This window comes from Mercenaria mercenaria, chromosome 18, assembly GCF_021730395.1.
Source record: "Mercenaria mercenaria strain notata chromosome 18, MADL_Memer_1, whole genome shotgun sequence".
Lineage (NCBI taxonomy): Eukaryota > Metazoa > Mollusca > Bivalvia > Venerida > Veneridae > Mercenaria > Mercenaria mercenaria.
In genome coordinates, this window is record NC_069378.1 from 56,115,714 (window position 1) to 56,130,667 (window position 14,954).

The 14,954-nt window shown below is 34.2% G+C and overlaps 1 protein-coding gene across 10 annotated transcripts in view; it reads right to left on the reverse strand.

The window, feature by feature from the left end:
- Window positions 1-4,715: 4,715 nt before the first annotated feature.
- The window catches only part of LOC123538763 (voltage-dependent L-type calcium channel subunit beta-1-like), a 133,779-nt gene continuing 123,540 nt past the window's right edge, over window positions 4,716-14,954 (reverse strand). For all 10 annotated transcript variants that reach the window (XM_045323077.2, XM_045323068.2, XM_045323079.2 and 7 more), the window contains one exon: window positions 4,716-14,674. In XM_045323077.2, coding sequence (XP_045179012.2) covers window positions 14,162-14,674 — 513 coding nt within the window. In that variant the 3' untranslated portion in view covers window positions 4,716-14,161. The remainder of the gene's footprint in view (window positions 14,675-14,954) is intronic.

Sequence of the window (14,954 nt, forward strand, 5' to 3'; positions counted from 1 at the left end):
AAATAGTTCATTTTACTATGATGCCAAAGTCTTTGCACAAGGATATTAAGATGGCCTTAAAACCAGTGAATTGCATTTCACTGAAGTATTATGTTTCACTGCATTTAAAATGCATATAATGAAAACATACATTCTATTTCATCAGTATTTCTCAACAATCCATTAGGAAGTATATAATAAGATCTTAAACTTGGGCAAATGATCTGTCGCTGTATCAGAGAGTACATTGTATTGTCTCAAAACATGATTTATTTGTCGAGTATATACTTCATATTAATTATGACTTGTAATATTCACACATTTTTTTTTTCTTCACAAAACACAAAGTGTGTCCATAGGACTCGGGTGCCCCCACTTCTTGTCACTGTTCATGGTGTCATGACTACGTGAAATATTTTTAGCTCGCCTGTCACGAAGTGACAAGGTGAGCTATTGTGACCGCTGATGTCTGTCGTGCGTAGTGCGTCAACAATTTCTACAAAAATCTTCTTGAAAACCACTGGGCAGAATTACACCAAACTTCACAGGAATGATTCTTGGGTGGTCCCCTTTCAAAATTGTTCAAAGAATTGAATTCCATGCAGAACTCTGGTTGCCATGGCAACCAAAGGAAAAGCTTTAAAAATCTTCTTGTCCAAAACCACAGGACCTAGGGCTTTGATATTTGGTGTGCTGCATTGTCTAATAGTCCTCTACCAAAATTATTTAAATTATGCCCCTGGGGTTGAAAGAGGCCCCGCCCTGTGGTCACTTAGTTATTATGTGAGTTATATAAGAAAAATACTTAAAAAATCATCTGATCCTATTTCCAAGACTGTTTAATTATAATTACCTGATGACCCCAAGTAATATGATGTCACTTGACTGTGACCTTGACCTACTGACCTACTTTCTTGTTTTTTAAGATACAGCCTTGAAATTTTGATGACATACACAGTTTTGCACACAAATCATAAAACTGAATTTCATTGACCATGAATGTGACTACTGACTTTCTTAATATTTTATCATCAGTTTGACATTTGAAACATGTAGCTCATATTACTCAGGTGAGCGATCCAGGGTCATCATGACCCTCTTGTTCAAAATATGCAACACAGATTTTTTTAAGTCATAAAATTTCTTCAATGGAATTCATGCATTTTTAGCTCACCAGAGCACAACGTGCTGAAGGTGAGCTATTGTGACCGGTCGTTGTCCGGCGTTCGTCAACATTTGCCTTGTGAACACTCTAGAGGCCACATTTGTGGTCCAATCCTTATGAAACTTAGTCAGAATATTAGTTTTGATGATCTCTAGGTCAAGCTGGAAACTGGTTCATGTTGGGTCAAAAACTAGGTCAGTAGGCCAGATCAAAGGAAAAGCTTGTGAACACTAGAGGCCATATTAGTGAACCAATCTTTATGAAACTTGGTCAGAATGTTTGTCTTGATAATCTCTAGGTCAAGTTCGAAATTGGGTCATGTGGGGTCAAAAACTAGGTCAGTAGGCCAGATCAAAGGAAATGCTTGTGAACACTCTAGAGACCACATTTGTGACCCAATCTTTATGAAACTTGATCAAAATGTTTGTCTTGATGATCTCTAGGTCCAGTTCGAAACTTGGTAATGTTGGGTCATGAAGGAAAAGCTTGTGAACACTCTAGAGGCCACATTTGTGACCCAATCTTTATATAACTTGGTCAGAATGTTAGACTTGGTGATTTCTATGTTAAGTTTGAAATTGGGTCATGTTGGATTAAAAACTAGGTCAGTAGGCCAGATCAAAGGAAAATCTTGTCAACACTCTAGAGGCCAATGTTTTGACTCAATCGTTATTGAATTTTGTCAGAATGTTTGTCTTGATGATATTTAGGCCAAGTTTGAATTTGGGTCATGTGGGATCAAAAACTAGGTCAGTTGGCCAGATCAAAGAAAAAGCTTGTGAACACTCTAGACGCCACATTTGTGATCCAATCTTTATGAAACTTGGTCAGAAGTTATTTTGTAAGTCTTGCTATACTTTCTCTGAGTTATTTTAAAAGTCTTGCTAAGGCCCTGCTAAAAAGTTAAGTAGAGCATCAAAATAAGAAACAAGAGGGCCATGATGGCCCTATATATCGCTAACCAGAGTTGATCTGGCCTACTGATCTAGTTTTTTACCCCACATGAGCCAGTTTCGAAATTAACCTAGAGATCATCAAGACAAACATTCTGACCAAGTTTCATAAAGATTGAGTCATAATTGTAGCCTTTAGAGCATTCACAAACTTTTCCTTTGATCTGGCCTACTGACCTACTTTTTGATCCTGCATGACCCAGTTTAGAACCTGACCTAGAAAAAGATCATAGATCATATTTTGTCTGCCTGATCAGTTGTTGGGGAAATTGATCTATTTAGTTTCTCTTTCATTTTAGACCTCTGTTTTTATGTTGGCTTCAGTCTATTGGTCAAATCAGTGTTGTTCCCCTTAGATCTTCTTGGGTAGGTAGCATCTCAACTTACTGTGAAATTATTGAACATCAGATTTTAAGAAAGACTCTATGACTCAAATCTAACTGTAAAAACATAACAGATGAAACTATTCAACTGCAATTTTCTAATTACCTGATGTTAACACTATTAGCAGACCTGTACATACATAGAAAGCAGTGAAATATTGAAATCCAGTGGTTTTACCTTGTGAACCAGTGCAGACCAAGAACTCATCACTGTCTGCTATTCAGTCAGTAAAGTTACAATGAACACAGCTTTGAATAAAAATTGGTAATGTCTAAATTGAATGATGGACCAGTCCATAATACAACTTTTGAATCGGGTTCAGTTACATGGACAGTCTCGTTATATGAAATTATCTTTTACCATTTTTTGTCAAAAAGGTATATTTATGCTAAGTGCATATAAAGAAATGCATCAGTTTCACCCTCGGTATTTTTCATACATGTGTACTTTCCTTTATAATTTCCTTGTACATGTAACTATATTTAAATTATATCAAGGTCCAAATTCACATTTGAACTAGGCACACAGTTAATAATGTGTAAAACCAGCATTTCCATTTAACAATTCAAGGCATCGTTGGTACAATAAATGTTGACTGTAGACCAACTGTTGCGTTTCTAGATGTACTAGGTATATTAAGTAAACCTTGTTTCGAGGGTTCAACGCAATAAGGGCGTATCTACATATAATAATCATATGTAGATATGCCCTTATTGCGTTGAACCCTCGGTTTAGCCTGCTGGCGGCAAGTGGGGTGGGGTGGGCCGATGGTATAGTGGTAACACGGTTGACTGTCAATCCAGAGGTCCGGGGTTCGAATCCCAGTCCAGGCACTGGAAATTTCTGAGATGCTTTTTTGGTAATTTTCGTTTTTATGGAAAGCATTGAGCCCGCCCGAGAATGCCGAATTTCTTGCAAATACATAATTACACGGATATTGCAGTGTTTATCATGGATCCAATACCATAAAATGCTAAAACTACATTTCATCACAGTGACCCAATTTGCAGCAATGTACTCCTTTACAGTCAGAGAAATGCTTCTAAATGATCACGACATAAATGATTAACTGAAATGTTAGTTGCACATTGTATTATCCGATATCAATTAATTTTTAGCTCGACTTTGAAGTATATGGAGAGCTATACTACTCACCCCGTTTTTCGGCGACGGTTAAAGTTTTCATGAAATGGTAAAATCTTGTATACCATCAAAAATACTTACTTCAAACTTGGGCACTTGTTTATTATAACAGTCTCTATATGTAGGCAAGGGTGCATAACTTTTGGCTTAACTGTGATCCCTTCTGGACTTGGAAATTGGTTCAGATTTTTTACAAGTCAAGGTTTTATAAAAACTATTTGACATTTAAACACCTGTTTATTATAACAGTATCTTTATCTGAAAGCAAGAGTTCAAAACTCTGTCAACTATTTTCCGTGAATTAAGGCCCTTTTTGAACTTGGAAATTGGAACAATTTTAATACAAGTCCACATTTTGTCAAAATTACTTTGCATGTTGCTTAGAAACTTTGAACTTTTGTTTATCATCGTGGTTTCCATCTATAAGCAAGTGCAAGAGAACATAATTCTGTCAACTATTGTAGCTGAATTATGACCCTTTTTGGACTTGGAAATTGGTTCAATTTTCGTACAAGTCAAGGTTTTTTCAAAACTATTTGTCACGCAGCTTTGAAACTCTGAACACTTGCATATCATCACAATTTCCATCTGTCAACTATTTTGGCTGAATTATGGCTCTTTTTGGTCTTTGAAATCAGTTAAATATTTCATACCAGTCTGTATTCCGCCTAACCTGTTTATCATATAGCTTTTAAACTTTGACCACTTGCTGACCATCATAGCCTACATATGTGGGCATGACTACAAAAATAGGCGAAGGACTTTAGCTCACTTATGGCCCTTTTTGACAAAGAATTTAGTTCAGTTTCGCATACAATTACATATTTTGTCTTAACTGTTTCATTATATATGGCTTTGAAACTTTGAACACTTGCTTATCATCATGGTCAAATATTGCCATATAGTGCAAGACTTACCCAAATCCACAAATACAGGTACATTGTCTTATCGATTTATCTTCTTTTGTTTAAAAAATCTCTGATAATATTTTGACCCCATACTTCCATCCATCAACCAATCTACAGTATCATTTCTATGTAATATAATTCCGCATGTAATAAAGGGATTATATAAAACAAAAAAAACAAATATTACTGGTTAGGAGATAAAAAACTTTTAATATGTACATATTCCAACACAAGTATAATATAATTGTCTCTGATTCAAGGAGAAGAAAGGCTAGGGATTCAACAATCCCAAAACAATATTAAGTGAAGACCAACAACAGAAATGTACAAACAAATTGCCGAAAACATGCATGCTCTTGGAGAAACACTTACAATTATCATGATAAAAACTGCCAAAAATCAGACAGTAGGAAAAATATTTCTGACATTTTTTTTTACATGTTGGTTACAATTTGTACGAGACACAAAGACGTACAAACTGTATCAAAGTTGAGAAGGTGGTATTGGAATTATTTATGATAATTCATATAACCATGTAAACATTTCTTTTCAAAACTTCTAGTATTAGAAAGAAAATAAAGGTGAACTTGGCTGTGTAAAATTCCTACTATATGACATCTCAGCACATGGATAGTTGAATACAGTAACAACAATTTTGCACAAAAGATATGAGCCGTGCCAAGAGAAAACCAACATAGTGCGTTTGCGACCAGCATGGATCCAGACCAGCCTGCGCATCCGCGCAGTCTGGTCAGGATCCATGCTGTTCGCTAATATTTTCTCTAATTGCAACAGGTTTTGAAAGTGAACAGCATGGATCCGGACCAGACTGTGAGGATGCGCAGGCTGGTCTGGATCCATGCTGGTCACAAAGCTACCATGTTGGTTTTCTCATGGTGCGGCTCATATACTGTAAAACATGCTTTAGAAAGTATGCCTCAAAGGAAGACGTTTCTATTCTTATGCTTTTATGTTGCCATGTTTCCCAAATTCATGCATATTCAGCAGCTGAAAACTGTAACATCCAATCAAACAGATTTATACTTATCATGTGACACTTTGTTAGCTAATCAGAAAGAATCTAACAAATTGCGACAAACACTAGCCAATCAAAAACATTCACACATATTATGTGAAATTTAAAAAAAATAATAAAAAAAGATCGCAATATTGTAGTAAACACATTGCAAAATTTATAATGTTTATTGATTGGGTCTTTCAAGGAAAGTTTAAAATGGTAAAAAATTCTCTTCTAATTTTTGTGCTTAAGGTAATATATATTATCACAGTTGAATTTTCTTGGGTATTTTTAAAGAAAGAAGTGTTTGCAATTGTTAATAATTTCAGACTTCTAATAGTCATAGTAGAACAGTGCTGAAAAGTAAAGTACGTTAAAGTCTTCATACAAACAACAGGCATAAATATTTGCATGACATAGTGAATTTAGTGCACACTATTCTGCTTCTGTCTGTTTCATTCTATGTGGTCAATATAAGTCAATTAAGAACCAGAGCCTGAATTCTGGTCACAAGAAAAACTATACTAATTTAAATATGAAGTAGACATAGAAAAATATTAGAGACATGTGTTTCCAGAGCTAAAAAGAATTTTCTTACATTATAATTTAAACTCATTTCAGAAAGTAGTATCAAAATTGCACCTTGTTCTAAAAGAAAAAATCACATTTTATGGTTTAAATCTGGAAGTAGGGGAGGGTGTACATTTCTTAAAATATATTCCTGGCCCTTAAACTTCTTCCTTCGTTAACACTTTTTCAATATCAGAGACATTCGGACTCCAGCTTGCTTTGAGGATAAATAACTGGAGTTCAGAGACCAGTCTCGGACTGCAGCCTTCTTATCATTGGTCAATTACAAAACTGTGCTCAGAATCATCCAATCAGATGCCAGAAATCTGAGATTGGTTCCCAACTTGACAAAAACAGACAGGAAAATCATTACGATTATGATTTACTGTTCCTACCAATAATCAAAGAGAGTTTTAACAATAATTCAATCACCATAGTGTTGCAAAACATAATATCAGAGATAAATAAATACATTGTGTATAAACTTGGAAAAGTTCAACTCGACTACATTACAAAGTACAAGAGGGATGTTCAAAAAATATGCAGACTGGCTCACTTTATATGCAGAATAGTAAAAATGGGGTTTTATCTCATAACCATACTACTTGCTCATTTATTTACCTTATTTTGTTGGATTTAATGTTGCATCGACACAATTATAGGTCATATAATGACTTTCCTGCTTTGGTGGTGGAGGAAGACCCCAGGGGCCCCTCCACGCATTATTTCATCACGAACCGGCACCTGGGTAGAACCACCGACCTTCTGTAAACCAGATGGCTGGCTTCCTCACATGAAGAATTCAATGCCCCAAGTGAGGCTCGAACCCAATGAGGGGCAAGTGATTTGAAGTCAGCGACCTTAACTACTCGACCACTGAGGCCCCTACAATACTGGCTCATGTAAGTGTCATTTTGACATCTTAAATATCTGCAAACTTAATAATAACATCAGGTTATTGTGATAGAAAATCATCAACAAAGCTGTGAATGATTTTAGTTTGAGTTTGAAAAAAATGAAAAATAATAATCAAAAATTATGGCAGAAGTTTACATATTATCTGAACAGCCCTCGTATGAACTAATTTCTATAAATACTGGAAGGGGGTGGGGGTGGGGGTGGAATCAGTGGTAGAAACCTATAAATACTGAAGAGGGAAAACCATGGTAGAAACCTTGGCCAGCAAGGGACACCAAAAAGGGAACACATAAATGTAGAAGATGAGAACAAGACCCACATTCATCAAAGTTTTAAGTCGGAAACTTTGAACTGCTAAAAATATTTTCTGTTCATTTTTTTATAGAATTTAATGAAATTTGACTTGAATAGTGTATCCTATAAGAAAAACTGCAAAATTTTAAAAGTTTACATTTATTTTAATGCAGGTTACAAGGATTTGCATTTTAAGAAATTTAAAGCCTATTTTTAGAGATCTATTTTTAGAAATTTAAAGTCTCAAGTCTTATTGATAAATATGGGCCTAGCACAAGATACAGAAAACAGACACTTTTGCCCAGTTATAAGATGCTGGACAATAGAACCAGCGATTGCAGGTTCAGGCCCCAGCTCTACTAAAATTACCAACATCCTCTTGAATTTTAGTCCTATTTTCAAAATTTAGAAATGATCGGGTGATAAAGATTTTTGTAATTTGCATATTTTCTTTTAAACATGCAGAATTTTGCTGAGGAGAAAGAGTTAATCCTCATTGGTATGTAAACTAAAAATATCCATAATTTGGTGGTAAATTATTAATGTGTCATCTAGTAATACAAAACTATTATCATACAATCATAATAGTATCTAAATATTTGAGAACCAAATTTGCATGTGTTCACGGAATAACTTTAAAGCTAATATCAACAGTTTTGATTCAGAATAAATCACACATCAGATACTGAAAAAAATCACAAAAATGTTAACAGAAACTTCAGAAAAATCACAAAAATCAACAAGAAAAATGTCAACAACCAATCAAATATCAAATGCTAACTGCAAAACTTAACAGTTCACTCATTTGTTACACAGTTTGTGTAAGTAAGTTCCTGTAATAAAATGGTCTACAACATACTGAAATGGTACCTTCTCATATTTTTTAGATGTTTTCAGTTTACGGAGATTAATGGCAAAACTTCAGTATTCAATTATTATTGCACAAGTGAAGTAAAAATAAGTTTCAGACAAATGAATGAATTCTGCAAATGAGATTATGCATAAGGTATTGTACCTTACATTAATTCTTTAAGATTTTCAAATATCAAAATTTAAATTTTCAAATCTTTAATAATCCTATACAATGTAATCCCTCATAAATTTGAGTCATCACATGAAAAGATTGCACAGCTAAAAAACTCTACACTTGAGCCACGCCATGAGAAAACCAACATAGTGGGTATGCGACCAGCATGGATCCAGACCAGCCTGCGCATCCGTGCAGTCTGGTCAGGATCCATGCTGTTCGCTAACAGTTTCTCTAATTGCAATAGACTTTGAAAGCGAACAGCATGGATCCTGACCAGACTGCGCGGATGCGCAGGCTGGTCTGGATCCATGCTGGTCGCATACCCATTATGTTGGTTTTCTCATGGCACGGCTCACTTATTAAGTAAAGTAGGGAGACTGTTTTTTTCACTGAACAAAGTCACAATATTTTGCTATACACTCTTAACAGTAAGTTCCAATCTATTTAACTAATACAACATATCATTTACCATAGATCTTGTAATTAAAAGTTTTGTTTTTGTTAACACTTGAAAATAATGCCAGTCCAAAATTACAAACAGTGTAAATATATTTCATCTTATTCTAGAACACAAACATTTTTTCGTGAATGTGACTACCTACCATGAAATCTATAAATAAAGCCTAGACAAAAATTACATAATCTTTGCATTAAGATATTATGCTGTCACTGTATTTTGATAATGATCAATTTGTTTAAGCAATGTTTACTGTGTTAATATAACATCGGTTGTAACATAGGTACATCATGTTTCAATGAGGTTTGTTATTCTGAGAGGTAAAAAGTAATGACAGTTTATAACACAGATATGAAGGTGTCAAAATATAACAGATATATGCAACTTTGAACAATTCCGGTCATTAAAATATTTTAGAAAAACTGCAAATTTCGACTTCTTCTTTCTCGGCTTTCAAGATGGCTTTAACTGTTCTGTTGTACCTTGTAGCTAACTATCCAAATCAAAGTAAGATGTCTTACAAACAGAACTTCTTTAACCTTAAAACATTAACGCTCACAAAACATAACACTTTTCTTAACCTTTATCCTTCTGGCGGCAAGTGATTCTGCCTTGCACGTTATTGGAGTCAGTAAATTTTCAGTGAACTTTGTTTACTGCCCACACTGAATGATGAACCAGTCCATTTTAGATATTTAGCAGGGTAAAAGTTAATATGATCTATATAGGATATCATCTAAGGTCACATTCCTTTGACTAAGCTGTGTTCTAAACATTCTAGAGTAGTTTTCTAACTGTTGTCAAAATAGCAGTGTTCTGCTCTGGAACCTAACTCTATTAACTACAGTGGATAGGAACCCAGACCTGCTTCACATTGTTGTGGATATTTATCATCTGACTGTTCTGTCTACACCAGGTTTTATTTAGAACAGACTGCATATGTTCTAAACATTGCAGAACACTATTTTTCTTCACGCCATTGTCTAAGAGTACAGTCAAATCTGTACTGAGCAACAAGCCAAAGGAATGACACAATCTGGGAGCTATAAAATCTGACTGTGTAAGCCAAGTGCTCAAAACAAGTTCAAATTGGTACAAAAAAGTCAATTTGGGAAGTTAGTTGACAAGCTGCTTCAGACAAGTGGCTGCCTAATACAGGGTGAGCTTCAACTGTGTACTAAGAAACTTCTTTGAATAGTGAAAGGAGTATGACCCAGATCCTTGGTACTTCCTGGTAGTGTTTAAGTAAATATTAACATTTGGTTCATCAACAATACAAAAGTGGACAAAATATTGCACAAAGATTCCTTATTCTAAACATCTTGGTTAAGCTATTCTCTTGCTTTAAATAAATTTACATACATTTACAGATAAAAAGTATTTAAGCTTGAAAAATGCATTTGTCTAACATTCTCTTCACAATTACATGTTGAAAAGAACTTGATTCAGAAAAATATTGAAAGACAAACAATTTCTTTGTACACAACCATTTTGCTTAGTGTTTAACCACCATGTATAACCAGTAACTCCAACTTGCAGTTGCATGGACATCCTTCCTTGGATGTTTGCATTTGGCTATTTAATTCATATCAATAAAATATGAGCAGCTCTTGAAATAATTATTTAAGTCAGAGTTGTTACCAATGTAATTCAGCCATTGGTGCAAGACAATGTGTGTTTTTTTTATCAGACATATAAATTTTGTACGACTTTTTTTAGGGTTGGAAGAGTGACTAAACTTGTTGCTAGGCCTTGCAGTAACATTATGCAATCTGAATCCCACTCTGGCTAATTTGTTCAGACTCCAATACAATTACTACACATCCATGTTACAATTACTGCAAAAGGACATTCTACCCAAGATCAAAGTTGCATTTACCCTAAAAAGAATAATTTGACTGCAAATCCTACAGACTGAAATTTAATCTAATATCACAAGTCAACTTTCTGACTGCAAATCGGTGTCAACAGTTGTACATGGTGAAAACACTAAACTTTTTTAAATAATAAACACAAACATCATTCAATCAAAAGCCATATAAAATATATGTGCTCTTGTATACTTATAGAGGTCAGAAGGTGATTAATATACTACATTACCCATACACACACATACAAGACTAAAAGAGATAAAAAGGTGTCAAAGAAGTAGACGCAAAGTTTTGAGCAAATACGGTGTAATTGCTAGTGTGTAACAATAGTTATAAAAGTAAGGTTTTTGGATACCTTCCTGAAAAAAAAGAACCTAAATATTTTGTACAAATTACTCAAAAGTTGCTTCTTTTCTTTTTATCACAATTAAATTTCAAGAGAGAATTACATATTTGTTCTGTGCTCAAGTAAAACAACTGTTCGTCTTTTCTGATAGTATTTCAGCGATGTAGTGTTATCAGTAATCTAGTCAGTACGGTGAATCCAAGTTTTAATTTACATAGGAAGAAACTTTTTCAACTAAATTTCCTTATACCATAGATAACAATGTATAATGCGCACATGTGTATAATACCCCTTCCCCCACCAATTTCAGCCTAAAATCATAGGGAAAAAACTGTTTGGTCAATTTATCAAGGTAGATTGAAACCGAAACTAAAGTTTATATTGACACTGGCAATAATATTTACTTCTGTGGCGGAGAGTAGAATAATGTTGATATATTATACGAGAGTATCTACGGTACTTAAGTCTCCATTTCAGATTAGATAATGGGTTTTATTCAAGAGCTTTTTAACAAAGGTATCCAAATTCCTTAAAAGTGTTATTAAAAGTGGAAACTGCTAGACACTGTGTTCCTTTGTTCATATCACAAATATAGCTATATACAAAAAATATGTGAATGAAAAATGTCTTTTGACCGGAAAAAAATCAAAACATTATCTACAAATTGCAGTATATATTTGAGCCGCGCCATGAGAAAACTAACATAGTGGCTTTGCGACCAGCATGGATCCAGACCAGACTGCGCGGATGTTTTCTCATGGCATGGCTCATTTAACTTTTAATTGCCTCAACTTTTACAGCATCTTTATTTGTATAATGTGTTACACAAAATATTTTCAGACAAAAGCCTAAATAATATATAATTGTTTTCTTACTCTTTTTTCTCATAATTTTTTTTCTCTCTCTCTTCTGGTTGACTAGTTTGGTATTACATTTTAACTTTCACTGTATGTATTACTTTTTATCATTTACTTTACACATTACTTTTTATCATCCACTGTATGCATTACATTTCAGCATTTAGTGTACATATTATTTTTAAGCATTCAGTGTCCATATTACTTTTAATCATGTACTCTACATGGCTGCTGTTCACAGTTCACTAGCAGTCTCCCAACAATGAATTCAAAATGCCTCACTCATATTCTTTCATTTCTATCACAAACAAGACTAGTACATTGTACTTATGATTATATTAAAACTCACAGAAAGAAAACACTGTACTATCTTAAACATGTGAATATTATATCATACACATGATATATTCAATACATATGTCAAACATATGTGTAATATATTAAATACTTATATTACACATATCCCCTCTGTGCAAAAAGTGGTTAACTGTAATTAATGACATAAATAAGCAGTTACCTCCCTTTTGCTCTTAGTTGACAAATAATGCATAATATATACAATATACCCAGGGTGTTTGCCATACAGATACCCTATTCTCAAATTAACATGTTACACATAATTATATGTAATATGCAGATCATATTCACTACACATCAAACATGTATTTCTGTCAAATAAATATATAATTTATTACACATATGTATAACATAATAAACATATGTATGATATATCAACAATATTCACAACACATCAAACATGTATATCCATCATACATTACACATATGTATAACATGTCAAACATACATAAAATGTATCAATCATCTTCAGAACACGTCATACATGTAATTACACAAATGTATTGATTAACTTAACATATGTATTCCATAAATAGACTGGTATGCTGTAGTTAGTTAATTACTCGGAAGGATTAGATGTTAAAGCTACCAATTATAAAAATTCACAAAAATATTTACACTCCTTAAAATCTTGCACAAAGAAAAAAAATACTCAAATTTTCAAACAGTTATCATGTATCATTTCATGCATACATATATACAACTCATAGACTATATACAAAAACTGGTGCTTGATAAATAGAAACCTGATCAGCGGCCAAACGCAACACTATCATATTCCATTTTGTAAACGGACTATAAAATCAGATATTTTCATGAGGCCAAAAGTTCACTATATTCAAACTTAATATAGAGTAGAATAGTGGAATACTTCCAATGAATGACATGACTGTAGGGTTATTTATAACAAACATTAACATTTTGCGAGTATTTCTCTTCATGAAGACTGTCAGCAGTTATAACAAAATTAATTCCCTTACGAAAATTTCTACCTTTACACCAGTTATATTTGCACTACAAACATTTCATGAATTTCAATATTAGAAGGGTTAAAAGAACTAGAAATTTTGTTATCATTTTCTGAAGTGAAGACCAGTGGATATGATAGTGCCGTTCTTGCTCACTGACTTTTACGAATGTCATGGAATTATTGATTTTGACAACTTAAATACAAACTGACTCCTCTTCTGGGCACTTAAAATAGTGTCCCATATTCAGCACATTCTATAACCAGCATTGCTTACAATGAACCTTCTTTAATAAAATAACTTTTATTAACTGTTAACAACCATCAGAATTTTAAATTGTACCTGGTCCAACACATTCCTTATTTTTGCCGTTGTCCTTATTCTAAACTGAAAAAAAAAAGCGGACATAAAAAAATTTTCATATAAAAAAATCCAACTACCGGTAAACTGGTTTTACAAAACATTGTACAGAAGTACTTGAATGAAGAAGATCCTTTCCTTGGCAAGGCAATCTCTTGTATCTTTATTTGACCTTGAACCGTTGATTACAGCTGTTCTTCAACCCCTTCCAATTACACATTTTTTTTGAAAAAAAAAAAACTGACTAGCTCTAAGCACTGAGAATTTGGAGAAAAATCTTTTATCTTCTGCAGTGCTTAACCTAACACATTGTCATTTGCAAACAGTACTTATCTATTTCTTATCTCCATAGAAATGACCTTGACACTTGGGTGGCCTTCACCTTTTAATAACTTCACCGTTACTCACAAAAGGTCATGGCCATAAACAGGAAGGTCAAAGAATAAATTGCGAAACATCGTGCATCTCTCCAGCCTCAACTCAATTGACCATTTCTTTAAAATATGGTCATAAATGAAAGATAAAATTGGCGTTAAACTCAGTAGAAACTTTAAACTGATGTTTGAAACATCTTTCACTTGCACTATATGTCTATAGTTCCTTCCCTAGAGACGTGGCGTCCTCCACGTGGAGAATTGCCGTACGGTCGGTCATGTGACCCTCCCTGGCCACTGTAATTCCTACGCGAGTCTCTGTCTCTCACATTATCAAATTCTATATTAGATTCATACTCGTGTTGCTTTTGATCTGTACGTGAACGGTCTGGGACACTAGTGTGTGGCCCGTGAGTACTGTGTGATCGATCTTGTGTATCCCCTACATGGTGCCGATCACGGTGATATTCACTATGTCCCCTTCTCGGAACGTTCGGGGATTCTGGTCTAGTGTCTGAACTATGAGTACGCGGGGCTAAATGGGGATTAGTCACATGTGGACCTCGAGTTGAAAGGTGGGTAGGTGAGTGAATGTCTCTACGCGGGGATTGAGGAACTCCCGTTGCAGGGTGTGTCGCGCGCCAATATGCCTCCAGAAATTCTGCTAAATGTTCACAGGCATCTTCTAGTTGATTCTCATCGAGAATAACATCAAACATATCCTGAAATACACCATATAATATTAGTTTAAAATTTAACAAAAGTATAACCATTACCCTGCTAAAATTCTATAATGAACTTGTCCATCTTTCAATTGGGACAATACCATTAACTTTTAAAAGGGGTGCTTACCAAAAACATACTGATTGAATAGCGAATAGCACAGATCATGATCTACGCCAATCACAAAGGTAAAATCAATTGTGTCAAGCATGATAAGGGTTAACAAAATGTATTCTGACTTGTGTTTTTTATTATCTCCGACAGCTTTCTACTTTGAAA